The 24,323-nt window shown below is 41.6% G+C and overlaps 1 protein-coding gene across 2 annotated transcripts in view; it reads left to right on the top strand.

Annotated features, from left to right (window-relative positions):
* znf407 (zinc finger protein 407) overlaps positions 1–23,962 on the top strand; it is a 150,797-nt gene extending 126,835 nt beyond the window's left edge. For both annotated transcript variants that reach the window (XM_086218982.1, XM_086218983.1), the window contains exon 10: positions 22,586–23,962. In XM_086218982.1, the coding sequence (XP_086075108.1) occupies positions 22,586–23,409 (824 nt within the window). In that variant the 3' untranslated portion in view covers positions 23,410–23,962. The remainder of the gene's footprint in view (positions 1–22,585) is intronic.
* The last annotated feature ends 361 nt before the right edge of the window (positions 23,963–24,323 follow it).

Genomic DNA, 24,323 nt, shown 5'->3' with positions numbered 1-24,323 from the left:
CACTTTGGCTGTTTGAGAAAAGCATCTCTGCACCGCATAGATCAATTACCAACCCCGAAGACGTCCAAAAAAAGATTATGACAACCCCTGCAGCCCCCCTCCCATATTATCTAATCAATATAATAATCAAATAAATCAAGTTGAACGTGACTGGAGCTGAATTCTTTGCTTTCATTTTTTTATTTTTTATTTGGGCACTTTGTTGTCTTAACTGACTACAGCTAATGTTGTAGCTGTTATGTAAGGTCCATTGTCAGTTGTGGAAAGTTTCTGTCTGTCTATCTATCTATCTATCTATCTATCTATGAACCAACATTTACTATAATGGACATAGTTTATTATTCATAACTAGAGATTTATTTATTTTTCTTGATTTTAGGCTGCCAACATGACACCTGATCACTACAGAGATGAGAAGTAGCCTTTGGGCAATTTTGGGGCTTATTAACAGCAATTTTCATTAATACAATAATAAAATAAAACTAATTCACTAAATAGGAAAATAAATTCTTCATCTTGTTTCATGTATTCAAGGAATGTGTTGAATGTTATTATGAAGGCCACTTTCAGTGGAAAATGTTAGAATACTATGAACGAGACGCCTGCTATAAAGGAAGTATGTGTATTATATTAATGTAAAAATGTTAAGCTGTATAACCTTGGGCGTTTTCATCACCAAAGAACCCCTCCTCTCTCATTTCCTCTGATGCCATACACATTGATATTTCTCCTTGGAAGCACACATTGTGTGCGTGTATATCTCTATTTGTGTATTCTCTCAACCTCACAATCTGAACGCCTCCCTCCTCCTCCCCAACTATTCATGGCCTAACAGAAGAGATTGATAAGTGGATGCAAAAAACAGTTTTGTTTGAGGAGGCACGCACGCACGCACACACATATTCTCTCAGCTCAAGCAACAGTCAAGGAGAAGGTTTGGTTTAGCAGGAATAGACCATCATTCATCACAACATTGCATTGTAAAACATTGTCTTCAGTTCTTTTGTCATATACATTATACTGCAGATAATTAAGGCATCCATATTTTATCATTCACCTGTATTGTGCTCATTGAATAATATAGCTAGTTTGATTGAAGGCTTGCAATTCATTCCAACAGCACAAATCAATTTAGTAAGATTTGAAGTCTCTATCTGTCTTGAGTTAAAAAAACAACAACAATAACAACAGTGACACATGTTACGCAGGGATTACAACTGCATGTATAAGCTACATATTTAGCACTTATTCCGACTAAACCAGCTAACAAGCCATGGCTTCACGTGTCGCTAAAGATTCCCTTGACCTCAATCTGACTTTAGTAAAAGAAATACACATGAATGACAAAGTCGTGTCAAATTATGAAAAACAACACACAGCACAAGCCAGCGACTGATTCTTTAAAGATCAATGGTACAGGCTGTAATTGCAGTTATGTTCACTTTCTCTCACAGTTATTGCTGAAAAGGAAAGTAATATATTTTGCATGATAACCGACGTAATTGTGAGGCAGGAGGTGTTAGGAGTGAGATGTCAGCTGTATTTCGGGTGACAAAACTGGTCTTTGCGCTTTGACCAGACCATCGCTGTCACAACTATGGTATAATGTTGCGTTTTGCGCAGAAAACAAAAGACACTTCCAATGTTTGATCCTGATTACAGAGGATTAAATATCTGAATCTTGCGATGTGCAGTCAGACTCTGTTGCACCTTGGCCTCAAACTCGAGCCCTCCAAGTTAGGGTTAGCAAAAACAACCAACTAGGAGCTGATTGTCTGCCTCTTGCATGACATACTTCTCTCAATAAATGTTTTTGAAACATACTTTAGTGTTCTGTTTGGTTGGAAAATGACATTGTTTGCAACTGGGTGAGCATGTGAGAAACAACCAAGGCCCTGCCCAAATATGCAGGGTCACCAGTGATGTCATCTCTTTGAAAATTTGAAGGAATGTGCACGAAACACTGTGTATTCGTTTTTGTTCCACTTTATTCATCCAGGCACATCTTTTTTGTAAGCTTATTTTTTTATAGTTTAGCTGGACGCAGTGACAGTTGATAACTTTTTCATTGCTTCCATTTGCTTTGTCAGTATTCATTGCCTGTAGCACTTGGTGAAATTTAATAAGATATCAAAAGACCTCACCTTTAAATGGATCAATGTTGGGTTTTTTTTTTTGGGGGGGGGGGGTTGGTTTTATTTCTAAGACTTCTTAAGTCTACCTTAAGCTCTTACACTTGTGTTTGAGAATGGGTTTTCTTTTTTTGTTGGTTTTTTTGGGTTTTTTTTTTTTTTTTTACCAGTCTTCTCTGTAGAGTTTCCCTCCCACTGCCAAGGAAAGTCCAAATTACCGCTGTGGGAATAAGGTTAGTTTATTTAAATTCAGAAAATTATAGTGGTTAGGCTCAAACAAGTCTCCTTTTGCTTTAGCTCCTACAGTTCTAGCAGTGACATGGAGTGTGTGGTCCAGGGAGACGGTGTGTGTTATCCCCAGTGGAGTGAAACGTTTTTATTTTTTTCTTATTTCTGCAGTGTCAGCTCCTGGCTTTTCAGGAGAGCAGTTCTAGCATTGTGTTGGGCCCTCCACCACCAAAGGCACACCGGAATAGTGCTCACACACACACACACACAAACACACGTACATACACACGCACACGTGAACATCGTGATACGACGGCCTGTCACTCTGTTAGTCTTCACGTTTGATGTTGTCAGCAGCTGATACTGTGTGTGGAGTGTGTGAGTATATTCTTGCATGTGTGTGTGTGTGTGTGTGTGTGTGTGTGTGTGCGCGTGCTAATGTTTGTACCATATGTGCCCTTTCCCAGATATACTGTAGATTCATATCTGGAGAGCAAATGAATAGAACCAGAAGAATAACTGTCACTCGCTGTACACATGCCATTTACACAGAGCAAAATACGTTACCTACCAATGACGAATATGGTTGAAAAAGAGAAAAATGCAGAGAGGATTTTATGCATGCATGTATGATCCCATGTGGATTTTCTAGTTCTGGACCGTGACACTTTATCCGTCCTCTATTAAAATCCCTGAATCCAAACTTGTGGTATTCAATCATTTTGATTAAAAGCTGCGGTCTCTAACAGAAGTGTTGGGAGTGGAGCTGCACGGCGGCCCGCCACGTTTGAGAATTCATATATTTTCATAAACTTTTAACAATGTCAATGAGACACGTCTTCAATCTTTGGCCACGCGACGGCGGGGCATTCAATCTTTCTTTAGCTTTTCGACAGAAAATTTGAATACGAGTGCAGTGTTATTAATGTGACAGTTCATATGGAGGGCTTCATGGGGGGATTTGTGAGGGGGCTTTTTATTAGTTTTGGAGACACTTGAAGCAGAAAGAGAAGGAAGGAGAGGAAACACGCTCTGTTAGGTCATATAGAGCTAGAGGGGCCTTCTCTGCTTCCCGTGCGAACACTGACTTTAACATTTTAATTTTGCACGCCCAATTAACAGCACTAACTAACCAGCAACATTAATTCCTGCTGCAGCTCCAATATTAGAGGGACAAACAGGATTCTTGTCCTGCTGTGAATCTCTTATTTATTTATTTATTTATCATTTTGTTTTGCATCGCTCCACCCCTCGCCGCTGAATTGCAGTCAAGTCATTTTCACTAATGCAGATTTATGCAGAGGCATACCTAGCTCACTGGCTGGATGAACTGTGCAATCAACAAAATAGATTTTGCCACTTGAATGGGTTCATCTAACCTTAATCCTACTAATGATGTTTTTGTTTTTTGTTTTTTTAATTCTCAAGTTTAGATATTGAGGTTTATTTAAAAGTGACCCTCTTAAAGAATGAGTAAAGCGCAATGACTTTGTGTGAACCACGTTTGGATTGATAGGAGGTTAAATTTAGCCTGATCCAGAGTCATGCGTCTGATTGCCCTTGATGCCGTGAAGAGCCCGGCCTGGCTGATATGAAATGGTTTGTCAATGCCGGATCAATGTGTACATCTTAAATGAACGCTGGCCGGCTACATAATCCATAATGGTAGGTAGGGTAGCGCAGCACTGTATTGAGTGTCTGTTGTCTTTGACACATCTTTGGTGTCATGGTTGGTGCCATAGAGGCGCCTTAGAATGGGCCTGGTACCTATTCATATAGCTTTTATTACCATTCTCTAGTTTCACGCCGTAATAACCCAAGGCATTTTATCAGCATTGGCTTCAGCAGTGCAGATATCCATCTGTCAATATCCAAACTCTGCCTATTGAACATGCTCATACTCATGGGGTGTGTGTGCACACATGGACGTGTGCATGTGTACATTTGCTTATTAAGATTTCAAAAACCTTTTAGTCTACTGATGCTTGAATGTCCTTTAAAATGTGTAGATTCTCAAAAAAAACCTTACCTGGATGTCACTGAGTAAAATAATGACGAACAACTAGTTCACAAAGAAAAGTTTCAATGTTCCAAATATCTGAGATTCCTGCAGCAGCCTTATTCCCCTCAAAATTTTGGTGGACGACTGTTAAGCCAGTCAGAGAGGTAAGGGTCTTGGGGCCGGGCAATTTCCTGAGCTTTTATGCTCTTAATGTATAGAATCTACTCTTGACACAATGTTCTGCTTCATATTCAGAACTTTTACTTTATTGCAGTAACAGCAGGGTCATTAACTAACAGAAAACAGAAAGTAGATAAGTACACCCCAAAAAGCAAACACACTCTACAACACACCATCTCAGCTGTTTGGCGTATAATTTGACCCATTCTGATATTGGCTATATCACATCATTTTCTCCAAACATGTATAATCATCTTTCTTTGTTTAGCTGCGGGCTACATCACGGACTACCACAGATAGCAGAAAGAAAGATGAATCGTTATTTTTTTGCAAAACCCAGAAATGAACCACTCCTCAGTGTTCAGCTCCCTTCAAAGATCTATAAGTCACCACCGACAAGAAAGGCGTTTTTAGAAAAGGTGCAAGGAGAGTCTGTTATACTTTTTCTTCAGGTTTTTGATTTCAAGCAAGCTTGAATCAGATCTTTAGGAGTTGTTTTTTCTTCGCTTAATTACATTTGTAAGCAGAACTGACCAGCAGGCTCGTGTTGAATAGACTGGCATAAAAGCTTCCAAAAGTCTATAAAAGAAAACTGGATTATTTTGGTTTTACTACAACCTTGCCCTTATTTTCACCAGCATTTGAATGTCTTACATGTTGTTTTCATAAATGATGTGTGCACGTTCCACTGTCTAGCACACAGACTTGACTTATGGACCCTTCCCTGTCCCGACTCGGGTTTATCCCAGCCTCTGCTGCGTATCACAGGCCTGTTGTCAGGAGAATGGATAGAGTCCATCCCCCCCAGTGAAAACCTGGCCAGACACCGAACAGTAACCCACTGGATAACAGATAGACACAGACACCCCACGTCCCTTTTGGGGATTTGAAAGGAGGGGTTCAGAGTCTGTCTGTGTGTTTGCTTGTGTGTGTGTGTTCCGAGAGAGATCCAGTGGTCGTTTGTAACCCTGGCACTCTCATAGCACCTGCTGCCCAACTCAGGCAGACTAGTAATGATGCAGACTGATGATGTTAATAAGATGTGGTCCCCCCCTCGGCTACAGGAAGGACATACACTTACCCTCACACATACATACACACACACACACACACACACACACACACACACACACAAAATGGTAAATGCACAAATACGCATATATAAGAAACAAACAAATGTACATACAAACATTTGATTATCGTACAGTTCATTTGCCTACACTCACTCAGTACATTTAGCTTTTGGTCAAGGTGGAGAAGTATCTGTGCAGAGATACCGAAATAATCATGGAAAAATAAATGTGTTTGTATGCGTTGTGAAAATCTTTGTGCTGGAAGGAAGAAAGGGGAATAACCTCATGCTGTATCGTGATGTCTTCATGCATGTAGCAATACTCTGTCTCTTTTTATTTAAGAGATAAAAATCAGTAATTGGTGGATGATGTACAGTTTCCAAGCTGCATTCGTTGCAGGTACATATATATATATAAATATATATATATATATATATATATATATATATATTTATATATAGTATACACACACACACACACGACCACCATTCTGGTTTAATCTGTGTGTGCGCTGCAGTTTCACAGGAATCTAATGTTTGTTTGCAGTCTCGAGAACTTAATCTCCTCTCTCAGCCACAACGATAGTAAAGGCTGGGTAGTACAGGTTACCTTATTTCTCCCTCCGCAGTGTCTTTTTTTTTATTTACTTCACAATCCGGAAGAATTGATGGAGTTGCTGTGTTTGTTCCGGCGATGTCAGCATAGGACACACACACTTTCACTTCGGCTCTGTCGCTTCTTCTCTCTTTCTCTCCTTCTGTCTCTCTCTTTCTCTCACACGGGGTAAACATATTTTGCAGAAAAGCTGACGGAGAGCTTGTTTTAACAACCTCAAGGTCAGCAAGTCAAAGCCTGCTCTCGTCACGCCAGGCTCGCTGTGTGTGTGCGTGTGTGCGCGTTTGTGTCGGTGGCCGCTCCTTAAGTGTGTGTGTGTGTGTGTGTGTGTGTGTGTGTGTGTGTGTGTGTGCGTGTGTGAGAGAGAGAGCGAGAGAATGTGTGTGCATGTTTGTGTGCTACAACAGTATGGCATCTCCATGGCAGATTTATACCTCGCCGTCCACCTTCAATAATTCAATAACAGTGCTTGTGTCTCCTCCCCAGCTCTCAGTGTCATTATAGAACAGGGCTAAATGCCACCAAGCCTCGTCCATCTCTCCATCCATGTCCCTCTTTGTGTGGAAGCCACAACATGCACACACATGAACGAGTCTCCGCAGCGTAGCACGCTGCATCCTGTTGCAAATGTTCCTTAAAGCCTGCTTTATTTGTCACAATAGCAAACCTGTTCATTTACAGCCATGACCTGATAATTAAGTATCTTTTTCTATGACGATGATACTCTCTTGACCACATTCAGCCATGATGAGAATCAAAATCAGTCAGTTCCACCATTCCCTCACCTCTTTTATGGGCTGTCGATGCCTCCTCCCTGTGGTGCAAGGATGTTTTAACCCTCCTGACCTGTCTCCTAGCCCTGCTTAGCTGCATTCTGGACATCTGTGACTTCTCTGGTATTACGGAGGTCCTTCAATCTCTCCTATCGATCCGACTCTCTCTCTGTTGCTATGTACTTCAACCTCTCTCTGACCCATCCTCTACTTCCTCATAGTCCTGTCTAGTAATGTGCCCTGTGCAGTGCCCTCCTTACGCATTGTGTGTGCGTGTGCATGCATGTGTGTGTTTGCCACTGACCTGAGTGATGAGTGGTGACCCTTTGGCTGGCGCCTGGCGTCCTCCTCACTCCTATTGATTAGATCTGAGGTTTCATACAGTAGCCGCCTCACGTGACTGTCATTTACTGTCTCTCCACTGTCTCCGACCTGTCTTGCACGCACACACACAAATACACGGTCGTGCACACACACCGGTCACTTACAGAGCACGCGTGTAAGTGATGAGCTTGTTCTCGTCTGCGCTAATGAATACAAAAGGGGTTAAAGGGCCAGAATCTATACCGCATGTATGAACACACACACACACACACAAACACACACACAAGCATGCAGGAAAATAAGTGTAATTAAGAGACAACAGATGCAGAATGCTAACTGCTTGTCTAATTTAGCTTATAGCTACAGAGTGAGTCAGCACAGTGAAGTGCGAGACGGGATCAGAGAGAAAACCAGGATACAGCTGTCGATGTTAATACACATCGTACGGTTTGATTTGATTTGATGGAGTGCGATTTATGAGTCTTTCATTTCTCAACATGTCAGGTCGTTTCCTGCCCTCACAGCCTTTTGGTAAACAGCGTCCTCAGAAAACTAGACCTTTGTGTGTGTGTCTGTGTGTGTGTGTGAGTGTGTGTGTCTGTGTGCCTCTCCCACTCGGTCTTTGCCACAGTAATGCTCAGGTTAAGTGTAGTTGCAGGCTATTATACATCATTAGGGTAAGTAAGGCTCAGGCAGCGCGGCAAGAGAAATGGACTCTTTCAAATGCTTCATTCCTCACTAGCCACAGCTAAAATAGGACCTGACGTCACACACACATATACACACACTCATGCTCGTACACAACTACAACGAGAAAGCAGCCAGCCACTTATCCAGTCAGTCACTCACAAATCATCTTGTCAGTCAGATGGTTTATTAGGGCTAAAGTCTCCTGATCGCTGCGAGTCAGTCCAGCCTGCCACTCTCCCGCTACAGCGGAAATTAAAGTATTCTTAATGGAGAGATGTAAATGTTTTACTGTGTGTTCTCATTTTATGATACATGTTAACATCAGACATTTAGAGCGCTGTAATTTTTTTCTGACCGTATCAATTAGAGTCAAGTTGGCACATATTTAAATTGAATAAGGTATTAGACAGCCAATATGATTGATAGGATGCCGTTTATTTATGTTATTGTTGATAGGAAATGTATGCATTTGATTTATTATTCCCTCCACTAAAGAGTACCTCGCTGCTTTTTGTTTGTCCATCAGCAGGCTTACAGAATTACTACAGTGCTGATTGTCATGAAACCTGGTGGAGTGAAGGAACATTTGCCAAGGGAGGAAATCCTTTTAATTTTGGGGAACATCTGTATCATGAGGTAGATTGTGTAATATTTAAATATCTAAATTTGTATTTAATCACTGAGTTACTCTGCCATTGTGAGAATACATATTTTGGACTTATTGTCAGTCTCTCTAGACAAATATGTCACAATATTTCATAAGTAAAAATATTATTTTTGTTAGGAAATGGGCATATACATAATATCTTTGGAAAGTTATCCATAAATTGTGTTGTGTGAACAGAAGAGTGATCTACTTGCCTTGGCAGTGGTGTGCATCTCCTGTTGTTTTTGGTAAAATAATTGTGATCAGCATTAAATGAAAATTAGAGTCCCTGATATGCATTATTTTTTTTTGAGATATTGATAGTTAAAAACTCTCACTCAAGTGAGACTGTATTATCCCTCCTGCGGCGCATTTTCTTTGCAGTGAGGTTCGGTGGTCTTTCTGCCCAGTGATCCCCCCAACTCGACAGCGAGCCTGACCGGGTGGCAGAAGAACATAGAGGTGATAGATGAAGGAGGGCAGAAAAAAGACTAATTGTTCTCATTAAAGAACAAATAAAAATCAATACCTCTCAAAGCAGGGAGGTGGCAGCGTTCTTGAAGGGCGCTGTAGTTATTGCATAGGAGTGGATTTTGTTGGAATTACAAGCGGTGGCAAAGGCACGGTGCAACCGATCACATTGGAATGCTAATTCCGATAAAGGACAGTTAGATTAATAGATGTGGTTGTTCAGAGCCGGTCCTGCCCCACATAAAAGCGGTGGGGGTGTTTGAGATTGAAGTTTTCAATGCAATTAAAAGAGAAAACTCCAGGCAAAAAATGGCAGGATATTTCCCCAATTTTTTCAAATTAAAGCAGGAAATTTCATTACCAGGGGAGTATATTTAACACAGGCAATTACAAGGTTAATACATCTTCAACACCCCCCCTTTAAGGCCTCATATATTTGTTCAGGGAGTTTGGTCTTGTATTTTAGTTTAATTGGCTACGCAGAAGGTCCATGCTGCACACACAAACACTCAAATAACACATTTCTTTTCGATTAATTCCTCTGAGACTTTGCTGAACCAAGATCAGTACATGTATAATCCCAACACATATTTCAACTTTAACCTAATCACAAGCCTATGTATTAAATATGGACCCCAAAATTGCTATGACAACCACCCAAAAGTTTACATAAATTCCAAAGTGTTCAAAAAAAGTTCCAGCCTGTGTGCATGTCACTCTGGTCTGGTTTCTCTCGAATACTGGCGACAGACTGAATGTTTGTGTGTGTGTGTGTGTGTGTGTGTGTGTGTGTGTGTGTGTGTGTGTGTGTGTGTGTGTGTGTGTGTGTGTGTGCGCGCGCTCGTTTGTGAGCGTTTGTGAGCTGACCCAAAGAGCGTCTCTCACTCACTTTGATCTTCAATTTACAGCATTCACAGTCATAGCAGGAGCATGGGAACTACACACACTGTTAACAACATCTGGATCATGTACAGTTTTAGATAGAAGCTAAAAAACAAACTCATCTAAAGATGAATACGATCGCAATATCCAAGTTGTTCAGAAATGTAGCTTTATTAAAAAATATGGGTGTTTTTTGTTCTGTGAGAGTTTGAAAACACCAAAGTGGTTTGTTACTATAACATGTCGATGCCAATCCGCTCCATGTTTCCTCCCCGTCAGGTTGTTTTCCTCTGATTTAGTCTGTCTTACAGCCATAGAGACACCACACTGGATGATAGAAATTCAACAGTGAAGCAAATTGGCAGAGCCACAGAGGGCGGATCGACAGTGAGAAGACAAGCTGGGAAGGAGGCGGAGAGCAGAGGAGGCAGTGTGAAAGATAGAGAGAAAGCGAGGTGGAGATGATGATGATGGAGGGAAAAGAGAGGCTGTGGTTTATATAACATCTCCAGGATGGTCTTTGGCATGCGTCAGGGGGCTGAGCCATCAATCACTCCATCTGTGTAAAATCACGAGCTGACTCCAATATTGCTAAATATTTATACTGTCACATACACACAGGCGTGCAGATGAAAAGAGCCATTCATTAGGGCCTTCTCAGGCCTGTCAGCCTGGAGATGGAGATTAGAGAAGCAACCTCCCACCGCGCCTGCCTCTCTTCTCACCGCGCTCCTCAGCCCTATATATAGAGCCATCAGGACGATAAATATCTCCAGCATGCCTCTGTTAGGTAAATACCCAGTAAATATGGCAGGGAGGATCGGAGACTAAGCTAAACACAAGTGTGTGTGTGTGTGTGTGTGTGTGTGTGTGTGTGTGTGTGTGTGTGTGTGTGTGTGTGTGTGCGAATGTGAGTGGCTCAGGGAACAATAAGGATGTGTCATGCTATATTCTGTGTGAATGACCAGGCTTTGATTTGCCTGGCGTCATTGACGTTTTACAAATTAAAAACAGAGAAAAACAACATTTTACCTTCGTATGATCACATGTTAAACAATCATGTTCATGTAAGTAGTGTGCTGTGTACATTAATGTGTCCTTATAGCTGACCCTGGTTTGATACTCAGTACTTTGACATGTATCTCCAGTTATGATATTCTATTTATGGAACTCTTGCTAGGCATCATGGGAAATGCAAGATCCAGTGTTTTTGGAGCTTGACTAAGTTTGACCTCTACTGTTTGATGTAAAACAGCAGTTTAAAAAAAAATAATAATTTCAGCATTACTGCCGTCAAAACAAAAATCCCCCAAATCCTATCCTCTGATGTCTAAACAAGTTAATATGACTGACAAAGTACGCTGAAACTACAGCGCTTGCGCATGTCATTTCAGACATAGACGTAGATTCAGGAGGACGCACAGAGATGCTTCTCTTACGTCATATACGTATCATACCAATCTTTCCCCGGCACAAGTTACTTTACTGATAGACACAAGACGCCGGTGATCACATGACCTCCTCTTTGGAGGCAATAACCAATATCACACACATGTCCAACAAAACTCAACAGCTTAAACTGAAAGGTCACCATCACTTGTTTCTTTTCTTAAATATGAATAAGAAACATGTTGCTGTAAAACTAAACCAAAATACAGCGCACAACATGCAGTATAACGAAAAGTGATGACCGATTCCTTTAATGCTGTTATCTACCTCACATCTGATATTTTGCCATGGTGCTGTCCTCAGGCTGCGTGTACAGTCGACTCCATCCTCTCCCTCCTCCTACATTGCCCTCATTGACCGGCTAGTTCACTCTCATCATTCTCCATTCCTGCATGTTAGGTCTGTTCTCCCTCCCGCAAATCTTCCCCAGAGTATATTGAGGGACTGCAGTGTACACCTCCCCATTCATGTCAGTGTTATCAGTAAATACGTTTTGCATGAAAATCAGAAATATGATATTATTTGCAAGATTCACCTGTTATCTGTCCTTTTTCTGGATGATACTGGATTACCGAACATTTACAAAATATATATTATTTCAGGTGTTAAACTCTGCATGTGCGGATGCTTTGTTAGAGCAACAATGGAATCCACAAACTCAGTGTATTGTTGGAGCCACTGAATTGAGTTGGGTACTAATGACACTGAAACAGGAACCCTTTTCAGTACTGTGCCCTCTGTGTAATAATAAAAAAGAAATCCATAAATATTAAATCCAAACTTCTCAATTCAGCAGATTCTTTTTCCCCTTTAGAACATGTTATTGTTCTTTTTAGGTTTTACACTCCACAAATAATGCCTGCTTGCCTCGCTCGACGCTCTCAGACCGTCCCAGCAAACTCCAGACTTGGTCAGTCAAATACTCAATGCTTGATAACGACACAATTTGTTTGGTAGGATATTTTATGAAAACAACACAAAATGCATACACTCTTATCAGAGTAGGCTATGGCAGTAATTGTGTCACACGCTATTTCGAGAAAACTATGACTTGTAATCCAGATTCCTCTCAGTGAACTTGTTGTGAAAGAGTGGAAATTTGGAGCTCTGTCATAGATGGAATGAGCCGTGAAACATTTGTTCTCACTGCTTAACTTCTTAGCATTCCGTTTGTCTCCTTTTAAATGTATTTTACCTCTACATACCAGGTCTGATATGTATAGAAAAAAGGTCTGCTGTGTAGAGCGGGCAAACCCTGCTCTGATTGGATTTGTATTCATTAAAAATCTCAAGAAAGCAATCTTTATTTTGTTTTTATCTATTAACGTCAGTGCAGTGCAGGAGAATAAACGGTCTCACGAGTTTGTGGTGTTTAACTGAAACACTACTGAATGAAAAGAAAGAGAAGAAAAAACCCTCGTGCTGTGAACGATGGTTGTAGTCCAGCTCGAGGGTTGAACATGTCTTTGATTCCCTCTCAAGGTTCTGCTCAGACATCATCCAGACCATTCTGCTTCTCTCTTTGTCTATATTCTTTGTTTATTCTATTTCTCTTCCAACTCAGTCCAGTTTGGAGACATTCCTGAAGCAGCCATTATGTTGCGATTATTCATTTCATCCGCCTTGACGAACTGTGGATCATTGCAAGGGCCAGGCCTTGGCAACAAAAAGACATCAGCAACATCATCTTCATGCTGTAATTACGAGAATGGGGGGAAATTTCATTTTGATTAGCGAAAAAGCTTTTATTCTCAAACTCACATCCATAATTAATCATTAAATCATGGGAGAATGAGTGAGAGGAATAGATAGGGAGGCGGCGTGAAAGGAAGATGGAGGGATGAATGTAGCAATAGAGAGACGGGGAAAAAGGCATGTAATTATCTGCAGAGGTTCGACATCCCCAGTAAATCCACGGAGCTGTCTGACATGGCTAATTAAAGAAGCAATCAAAGGTCCACCTCCAGAGATTTTGAGAGAAAAACGAGAGAGGAAGAAGGAAACAGGCCAGGGAGATAGAAAGAATGCCTAATGGGGAGAAGGGAGAAAAAGATCTTTGTTATTGTTTCATATGTCAGACTTCCCTCTTGGATTCTTGGATGAGCTTCTTTCGTGCTTTCTCTTTTCTTTTTTCGGCTTCTATCTGGCCATCACTCGCAGATCATTTCTGACCTTCATCTTGCAACATCAGGGAAATAACCAGCGCTTCGACAATAAAGTAACGCACGAGTCATACCCAGTTAGTCATTTTAGAAGTGGAAATGATGCAGTCATCAAGTGTCTCAGGCCACTCAGCATCAGACGTCATCTCGCTGGCTGCCCCCCTGAGGTGGGTCACACCTCCCACACATTTGATCTCTTCATCATCCACAGCCACAGAGATTCATTTCCCAGCAGCCTTTGTTGTTTTAACTGATGCTGCTCTTATGTGGCCCTGTGACACTAACCTTTCATCTTACGCAGAGACTTCCCCACATCCTGTTGTAATCACACACCACACTGTACATGCCCCTCTCCCGCTCCTGCGTGATGACAGACTTTGTTGACTTTATCACAAGTTTGACGTCTGTAGATGGGAGGGATCCTGAGTCCTGTCACTCATCTCTCCCTGAAGCCTCTTCAGCAAATACATGATCATTATCATTATCATTATCATTTATTGGGTGATCTTCTCTCAGGACAAAGGGTTTTAAAAATATATCTATATAGATATGGTTTCATATCTCTCTCTCTCTCTCTCTCTCTCTCTCTCTTGCTGTGTTGTCCATCTGAGGCCACAGTCTCAGGGATTGGGGGATGGTGGGATGAGGTGGTGGTGTTGGGGGGGGGGGGGGGTTAGTGTGGACTAGATGCTACTCATACTGGGTCGTCCTCTGTCAGCAGAAATAGAGCTGAGAGCAAGGCACTGACCTGTACTCCCTCTGACCACTGCTGCACTGTGTGCGCGCGCGTGCGTGTGTGTGTGTGTGTGTGTGTGTGTGTGTGTGTGTGTGTGTGTGTGTGTGTGTGTGTGTGTGTGTGTGTGTGTGTGTGTGTGTTATGTGTGTGTGTGTCTAGCCTCAGTAGACTATTTCATTGTCCTGGGCTTTGGGTTATAATGAATATAATATTTTTATGTGTTTTAAGTTGAATGTGCACCATTAAATCTTATTGCACTCTTTAGGAGAAAATCCATTCATATTTTACATATAACAGCAATGTGTAATTTCCCCAATTTGTCTGTTATTGGTGGATCCATCACCCACCGCCTGTCAGCTTAACTTCAGGGAGTGATTACACACACGGTTTTGTTCAAAAGACAAATTGTCTATCGTGATTTCTTTTTCGTTGTTTTTTTCTGGTGAATAAATAAATAAAGAGCAATAGTTGATTAAAGCCCAGTGTTTTAGAACTCCATGAAGAGAACTACCTTGGATTTTGGGCCATGGGAACGTGGGTACCTCACAACAAGCTGTTCCCAGGCTCCCACATCCCGGTTCTGTTTTCGTGGGTATCTGTCATAGCAGGAGTATCAAGACTTTCTGAGAGGAAACAAATGGAAGATGCATGTAAGTTTCAAACATGATAGTAGAGATATGGGCTCTTATAGGATCTTGCTTGTATGGCATCTTTTATAACAATAGTTTCACTGGAGAACTACTCAATCTGGCTTCCTTCTTCAATACACATTTAAAAGACGTAAGATATGAACTTGTGATGTGTTTTTAGGATGTATCGCTCATCTGACTCATCCAGACTCTTTCCCCCTGGGTGGGATCCTCTTAGGAGGACAGGATACATTTAGAAAACACATAACTTCTGGTTCCCCAGGGTAATTGCTATGAAATAACTTATCATGGGCCAGAATGCAGTATAAACTAAATATTATGACATCATATGACAATAGAGATTTATTTCACTGATATTTGTGTTGCAGATTCTTTACTGAAGCATAACATTCTCTTCTTCGGCCTTTTCATCCATTGCATCACTTTTACAGACCAGAAGGCCCGCCGTCAGTCTTTGCCCTCATTCTTTTCACTTTATTCGTCCTTGGGCTGTGTTCAGTGTGTCTCCATCTCTCTCACTCTCTCTCTGGCCTGTCCACCTTGTGTCAATCTGGCTGCTGTATAATTGGTTGTTTTTTTTAGTCGACCAACCCGTCCTGCCTGGCGTTGATTCATGACGTTTGTAAAGGTGACAGTAGCGTCTGTTCCTAGCAGACAAAGTAGTGCCATCACTAGCTGGACCTCAGCTGACCTGCTAGTTTGTGCGCATGCACGCACGTACACACACACACACACACACACACACACACACACGCACCTCCATACACATGCAGCAAACATATGCAGCTTTACCTGAGGCAGGTAAAGTCATCACCTAAACAGCTTGACCAAAGACCATCCTTAAATATATGGCTAATTGTTTATGTAATACTCAGAAAAAAATGAATTGGAGGATCCTAAATAGCGTTACGCACATTGACAACGATTCTCGCACATTTCGCATGTAACTCTGTAGCCAGATTCTGCAATACCGCCAAAAAAACATCACGGTGTCTGGAGCTGCTCAACCAGTCCAGCCATCCTGTTTGACACAGACGTCTATTTGACGTTGTCGCGACCTCATCTGATGATGCAACAGTGTTCACGCTACTTTACATGAGCGTTTTGAACTTAAACGTCACAGATCTATATATTATATATTTGTGCGTGGAGCTTTGGGACGCTACATCTCTCAGCCCCACACACATCCACAATCCATGCTACATTTAAGGGCTGGGGGAAATTTGGGACTGATTCTAAACTAGTAGGTCTTCTGTTATTTTAAGGTTTGGAAAGACATTGATTTCATTTAGCACAAATTTTTGTAAACACTTGTAAATCTTACTTTTCTTTTGAGGATGATGTGAGAAACATATATGAGTCAGTTTTCTCTCCGTAAGTGCAATTACTATTCAAAACAAACTGAACTACTCATAGATGCAGTATATTGCTACTAGCTGTGCAAGATCATTTTTGGCCATTATTCTTGAACTCTTTTTTGTAGAACGGATTTAGCCGATTGCTGACATTTGCAGATGTAAATACGATTTCTTTAAAGACAAGTTGATATGATATTGACAATTCGTAATTTCTGAAAAACCCATGTAAACATTGTGTATAAGTAAGTAGTAAAATATGCAAACACATCATTTTATGTTTTTTTTTTTTTATTATTGGTCATCATTAACGTAAAAAACCCAAGCATAGGCACTACACAAGAAAATACACTTACATTTGTGTACAGTAAAATACACACACATAAATACAATGACTACACATCCCAAACTCTCCTATGACGGGTTCCCTGGTGACCTCTATCCCCCCAGAACTGACACTTTATCTATTTAACAGTGTCACCTTCAAATGCCTACACCAGTGACACACACACACACACACACACACACACACATGCACACAGCTCCACCTCCTCAGTAAATAATAGCCATATGTGTGTCAGGTTTAGGGGTCTCCATCATGCTCTTTTTACAGCACCGGCCTCATATCTATAATTGAAGGTAATCGGCTGATAAAAGGATTGTGGAGGGTTTTTGTGTTGTGTTTAAGAACTGATCATAAGCTCCGGCTCTTTCATGGTCCACCATTGACCTCATAATTGATTTGGCGAGCGTGTGTTTTGCCCTCTCTTGTGTTATGGTTTGATACAGTATAATTGACTTTGCTTGCTGTCGTGTCTTTTCAGGTTGATCTCTTTGTCTCTTTGTGTGTGTGTGAGTGTGTGTATGTGTGTGTGCGTGCACATGCACGTGCGTAGTCATGCATGCACACGTGTGTTTGTGTGCACGTTTGTTTGCGTACTTGTTGTCAATTAGGATTTACTATGGAGTACATTCAGGTTAAGTTGAGGGTTACATTAAGGTTCAGGTATTAAAGAATGAATAGGACCAGTAGAATAAAACGTCTGTGTGTGTGTGTGTGTGTGTGTGCCTGATTACAAGTGCGTGTGCAAGGAAGCTCACATTTGCAGCCAGCTGACCTGTGTTCCAGCGAGTGTAATTGATTGTGTGTGTGCTGGTGTCTCAGTGTTAAGGTTAATTTCTCTAACTGCTGGTAAGTGCTGTCTGACCGCTCCCCTGGCGGCCTGTCCGAGCTGAAGTAATGCCACTTAGAGGCCCCGGGCCCCCGCCACTGGCCAGCCCATTGATCCGATGATCAATAATTGCATCTGTAGCGTACACTGAGCATGTAGGCTCCCACGCTGACCTGACGCTAACACACTGGCTGGTGTAAGGCACCAAGGCTCACTGCACAAATGGTAGACAGACGGCAGCGCAGAGACCACCTAAGGGTCCTTAAAGGGGTTCCAGAGGAGTCCTCAGCAAAATCAGCTTTCATTTAATTTCGCTATCATTTCATCCATTTGAAGTTATCCCATTTGGGGGGCTGAAGATTGTTCTTAGGAGGCTTCGCTGTCATCACTTTTGTTTCCCCATAAAGTTGTGTTCAGAAAAATACCGTGAGCACAAAGTAAAGGATAAAACAAAATAGTTTCAAATAGTTTTAATCCTTTTTCTTCCTATTTTTTTTACAGAGCGGAGGACACGGTAATAGATTTATGTTCCTTTTTTCAGTAACCAGGACTGACCTTGAAAATCAGTTAGGGTGGCATATGTTGGCTTTTGCTTGGAAAGAACAAAAAAAGCTCTTTCACCAAATATGACATCACATTATGGTGAAAGTAGAATGCAACCACGAGGGTCACCATGGTGGTCGAGGTGGGTGTGATGTAGACTATGAACTGCTGTGTCCCTGTCTCAAAAAAGGAACCAGAACCTCCACCAAGGAGGCCACATAGATACAGGATATGCACATGGTATCATCAGAACCTGCTCATAAGTGTTCTTGCTAGCTGCTTGAAATAGATCTTTGCCTGTTTCTTGCCTAAATCGCTGGCTCGTGTATTGTATATTAGAGAATATCCAGGACATTTTAGTGTCACGTTGATGTATTTGAATTCACAGGTTTCTAGATGGCAGGTGAAGCAAAGTGCAGCAATACAATTCGAGCCTTCCATACTTTTGGATTTCAAATCTAGAACATGATCCACATCATCTATGGGAGCTCATTGAGTTTCATCAAAATGCTTTTGGTATCCTCAAATATTCTGAAATATAATCAAATAGGATTTCTGGATTTCAGATCCAGAATGTGATCAGTAGGATTCTTGGAAGCCAAAATGTTCTTCTCTCAATCAATTCACATCAACAATCCTGATTGGAATTTGGCTGACATGTCAAATGCTGCTAATAGCTACTTGTTATCCTGTCAGTGGCTTCGAACTGTCTAGGATCCACAGTTTGAGGCAGGTCAGGTCCAAAATGTTACCACGTGTCCTATGTAATCTTACCCATCTTTCCTCAAATGTCTTCAAAATCTGTCTATTAGTTTTTGAGATCCGTCTAACAAACAAATAGACAGTAGTGATCACATTACCTCCTTGGAAGAGGTAATAATACTACTATTTTCATGTCGGTACAGTTTTTCTCTTAATTCTCATTAATTGACGTTCCTTTTCACACAACTGTTTCCTATTTTCTTTCTATTCCCTCCTCCATAATCCTTCCTTTAGTTTCAGATTTTCACATAAACCTGAGCATCATCTTGATATGTAAATTTGACAAAAGCTTGAGATAACACACCAATGTAGTATATCATCCTCTGTTTAAGAATTTATTAAGTGCACACGAACAGTAAAACTTCTTCCCTACAAATATTAATCACTGATTAAGTGCTATGTATCTTTCTGTCATCTGGAAATGACATCACCACCCATCCCTGTATTCTTTTCTTCCTCTCAGGGAGCCTCCATCTTGTTTCAGATCTCAGTCAATAAAGCAGCCTGCCTCCCTCTCTATAACGTTCTCTCCTACTTCCTGTTAAAGGACTCAGTCAGTCAGAACACTCGAAACACATATTAAACAGGCATCAACCTCTCGCCGGGGCCAAATCACGCTGTTCAAATGTTGTTCTTCCACCGGGAGCGCAGGACAACTGAAGAGATGGGATCTGCAACATTAACTTGATTCACGGCTGCGGCAACTGAGTGACACTCCATAAACCTCAGCGGGCCGCCACTGGGACCCGCCGACAGCACCCCATGGCTAATGTGACACACACACACACACACACACACACACACACACACACACACACACACACACACACACACACACACACACACACACACGGGCAATGCATGGCCTTGCCACCCCCACAGCTCTACACATACTCTAATAAGCAGCGCATGAGCATATACAGACTTCCCTATACATTGAAGCACTTCTTGTACTGACACACACACTTTCACACAACCCAAAGCCCGGCCTTAACACTCCACCTACATTCATACATGCAACACGTGAATTCACACACCTTCACACATGGATTAGCATGTATTTACATTCCCAAAACGGAGCTGAACACACAGTTTGGGGTTCATTTTTTTCCCCCCTCTTTCTTCTAAAAACACTCAAATAGGTTTTATGGTAATGCGGGCGAAACTTCACAGCCCTTGAGTTATTGTCTTCTCCAGCAGCCCTCTCAGCTCCCAGTGTTTTGGCGTAGGCAGTTAACATCAGCCTCCATACCTCTGAGTAAATAGGTAACCTCTGCTGCTGAGAAAGCCAACTTCCTCTGGCTGTCTTCGACTGTGCTAACTCCCTCCACACACCTACCACTCATCTTGTCACTTGAGATACAAATAGTAGTCTGATATTTCAACTTGTTGCCCATGAACTGCTGCATCACAATGCATTTTTAGATGGTTTGCCTTCAACCAAATGGAAATTGCTTATCTTACACTGTAAGTAGATTGAGTTATTACTTAATGGTTGACATCTAGAGAGAAAAGACAACCAGCAGCAGTTCATCTGTGAGGAGCACTCTTACTTGATTGCATTTTACATGCGAAATATTATGTGTATTTGATTCTGTTAATAAGAAGTACAAAAAAGTGTTACTGGTCACAATTACTTTAAGAAAAATAATGTCCTTGTATCTTTTCAAATTTGAAAAGTCCCCAGTGCATTGGTCTGAATGCAGTTATCTCATCAGAGGACACTTGGAGAGAGAAAAATAACATGCACAGTACCACTCGAGGTATGAAAACTTAGAACAATCTGAGCGCATCAGTGATGTAACTCATAGAAAAATGCTGCAGCTTCAGTTAAACCTCTCCATCATCACTCTGACAGAGTGAAGTTCTGTACCAAATCCATTGCGCACAGAATCAAAGCCGGTTGACTTTGTAATTCTCTATCATTTTATTAATTATTTTCCACCAAAATACACTTTGGACATATACATAGGTAGGTGTTTGTGTGTGTATGTAAATGTTCATAAAACTGTTTTTCTTCTATTTTTTTTTTTTTTTTTGCTGTTTGAGGTTTACACTACAGTGTGTTTCTATTAAGATGAGATGAAGGTTCAACTTTGTTACATCGCAGAACTCCAGGCCTGCCCCTATGAAAGGGATGTCACCCAGAGTTTTTTTTTTTATTTTTACTTTCAGTTACAATCAAGTGTCTTAAAGATGTTTTTCCTACTGCATCATTTCGTTGTGATCACTGAATCCAGCTAGAGCTAGCCACATCCATTTAGCTTCTTGCTCATGCTAACTGAAAGCTAACACCAGCTATAGCAACTAAACGCACCCAGCTAGAAGTGTTATAATTTTGTTTTTTGTTTTTTGTTTTTTCCAAATTAAAGTGTTTGTGGATTACTGAGTGTACAGCTAGATAAAGAAGCTGTGGATTATACTGGAAAATGCACTTCAGAATTTATAAACAGCTTTTTTTGGACAATTTTTCTGTACTGGCTGTCTCTTTCTACATTCTGAGGTCACAAACAACTGATACGGGGATCAGAAACACATATTTTTGAGTTCTAGAATGGCAAAATAAAAAAATTACGATGAAGGATGAAGTATCATTTAAGAATTTTACAATTTCTTTGTGTAGTTGCCAACACCTTGAACATGCTACTGTAACATGTAGCTAGCTCACAGAGTGTAGAGTGTATTTGCTGGATTAGTCAGCTCACCAAAAGACAACTGGTCACTTCCTACTTATCCTGTGAGAGTTAAAGCGAACACGTTTGTGTGTGTTTGCTCAGGAGGGGAACGGGTTAGAGACTCTTTGGAGCACAACTCTGACTTTCTGATCACATTGTCAACCTCATGGGTACAGGACATGAAATGTCGGGGGGAGATAAGAATATCAATGATTGATGAGAATGTTCCTCTATGTACAGGGAGATCTGTGTGATCTTGTCACAACCTTGTACTTCCAAAATGTCAACTTTTCAGAAACTGACTTAAAAAGGAACAAGCAAGCTGTTTTTCTCTCCTGGAGAAGTTGGACTTTTGAAGTTTTGTTTTAACTGAAGTGTTTTAAGCTCTAAGGGTTGTAGAATCTGCAACCCTTCAAGTGCAAAACTTCAGATTAAACTAAAACATTGCAAATGAGGGTTAAAGTGATTTTCCCTTGGTGGTAATATGTGTTTTCACTATTCGTACTACAGGTTTATCTGCAGCCAGAAACCCGGGCGTGAACAGAGTCCCCTCTTCACTGTCTCAAACTCCCGTTTTTCTGCATAGATTAACCTACAAGTGTGTGAGCCAGGCGTTGTTTAAACAGCGGCATTTCTAACACTGTTCCTATCACCTTGGAAACACCATGGCAACCTGTGATCTGAGAGGGCACAGTGTGGCTCAATTAGCACCAGCCATCTCACTACATTCATCCACCAGCCTAATATCTCCATATTCTGCCTCCTTTCATGCATTAAGTGACACAAATATGTAAAGTGATGCATCACATTTTATATTAACATTTCTTTCACTATGGCTTTATGTCTCCCTGACAGATGCAGAGACATTAGCGAGAATACACAGCCATGTACAATATATTAGTGTGTGACTCTCATCTAAGCTTTGCTGTAATTACACTGACCAGTGAAAAATGCTAGGGGCTCAGTTTTTATTAAATGTTCATTCTTCACAGTCTAGGTGTATTACATCAGTTTAATTTAAAAAAAACTAATGTGAGATGTGAAATGTGTCCATGTGTCCTCCAGGTATCGTGTCCAAGTCTTTTGAGTGTCGTCTGAAGGGCCAGGGGGCTACTTTTGTGGAGTCAGAGTCCATGGGCTCTCCTGTGCATCGGCCGGGTTCACTGGAGGCATCCGACGAGCCTGTTCAGCAGGTCATCATCATCCAGGGGTACGGCGACGGAGACGTGGCCATCGACCAAGCTTTGGAGGAGTCGGCTGCTGCCACGCTTCAGACGCTGGCCATGGCGGGCCAGGTGGCAGAGGTGGTCCACATCACAGAAGATGGACAAGTCATAGCCTCAGGCAGAGAGGTGGCCTCTGCAGGGGCCCGCTTGGCCGGAGGCAGCGCCCAATATGTGGTGCTGGAGTCGGGGGAGGCCAGGGATAAGTTGCGGGTATTGGCCAGAGGAGGGGTGGCACGACAGAGCCACATAGTGCCAGAGCCGTCCACTGCTCTGGACGCTCTGCTAAACGCCGTCAGTGAAGTGGGCCACCAGGAGGAAATGCAAACCGAGGCAGTTCAGGAGGTCTTGACCCCAGAGATGACCGAGGCGGTGCAGAGTGTAGTGCAGCCTGAGGTCAAACAGGAGGAAGAGATGCAGGAAGTGTTGCAGCTCGCCGCTTCTCAGATGATGAAGGAAGGTCTCACCCAGGTCATCGTCAATGATGAAGGCACCCACTATATCGTGACGGAGCTGGACAACTGCACCTTACAGGTGGAGGGAGGGGTGTATGATGGAGAGGCTGCAGCAGGAGACGGGGGAGTGCAGCAGGCGGAGCAGCAGGCTGGAGAGGAGATGGTGGTCTACCTGGATGGAGCACCTCATAATATAGTCCTGGAAGGGTAGAGCAGTCTCCTCCCACTTTGTTCTCTTGGGTTTGATTATTTTCTTCTCATCTTTTCTTGTTTTTTTTGCTTTTTTTGTTCAGTTTGATCTCATTTGTTTAGCGGGACAGGGAACGAAAGATTTTGGTGCTATGTTCGTTTGCAAAGCTCACAACCACCAGGGCTACGATAACTACTTGATTAATGCCACGCATCTTCAGGAAATGACTATATTTCCCCCCAAATATTTTTTTAATATTCTGAGAGTTTAAATGCTCATCAGAAAGGAAAATATGCATTCTGCTTTAAGAGATAACAGATTTCTCCACATCTACCGTATGTCTGATATTACATTTAGCTCTGTTTTGTTGTCAGAATTTTGCGCATTGGTTTATTAATTTCTCTGTATTCTTCTGTCCTTTGTAGCAGTAGTTTATAATAGCAATATTTTGAATTAAATCCAACCCCGTCTTACAGGTTCTAAAAGTGTAACAATGGAAGGATTTGTAAACCTAAAAACCTCAACAAAAAAAACAAAACAACGTGTGATGCATTTTCATGTCTGACAATAAAGATTGAGCTTAATTTTTACCAACTGTGTCCTTTCTCCCTCTAACAGTGTTGGTTGTCATGACATACACACATTTCAGCATCAATACTGCGATTATGTGCGTCACACAGCGCCATCATACAAGCAACATAGATGCACCTACATACATGCATTAAACGATAGCTCCCATCATGCTTTCTGATCACTACCAAAGTCATTATCATCACCATTATCATTATCGTCATCATGATCGCCATCATCCTAATCGTCATCCTCCCCATCAGGCCCATTCTGTTCATTGCATATAACACACTCATCCTCTTTTTTCTTTTTTTTTTTTATTCCCCCTGCAGTATTCAGCACTGGAGGGAGAATCAATATTCATT

This window comes from Aulostomus chinensis, chromosome 11 (assembly GCF_037954235.1).
Source record: "Aulostomus chinensis isolate RoL2024-O1b breed Wild chromosome 11, RoL_Achi_v1.0, whole genome shotgun sequence".
In the NCBI taxonomy this organism is placed as follows: domain Eukaryota; kingdom Metazoa; phylum Chordata; class Actinopteri; order Syngnathiformes; family Aulostomidae; genus Aulostomus; species Aulostomus chinensis.
This window is presented reverse-complemented; position numbering and strand designations above follow the sequence as displayed.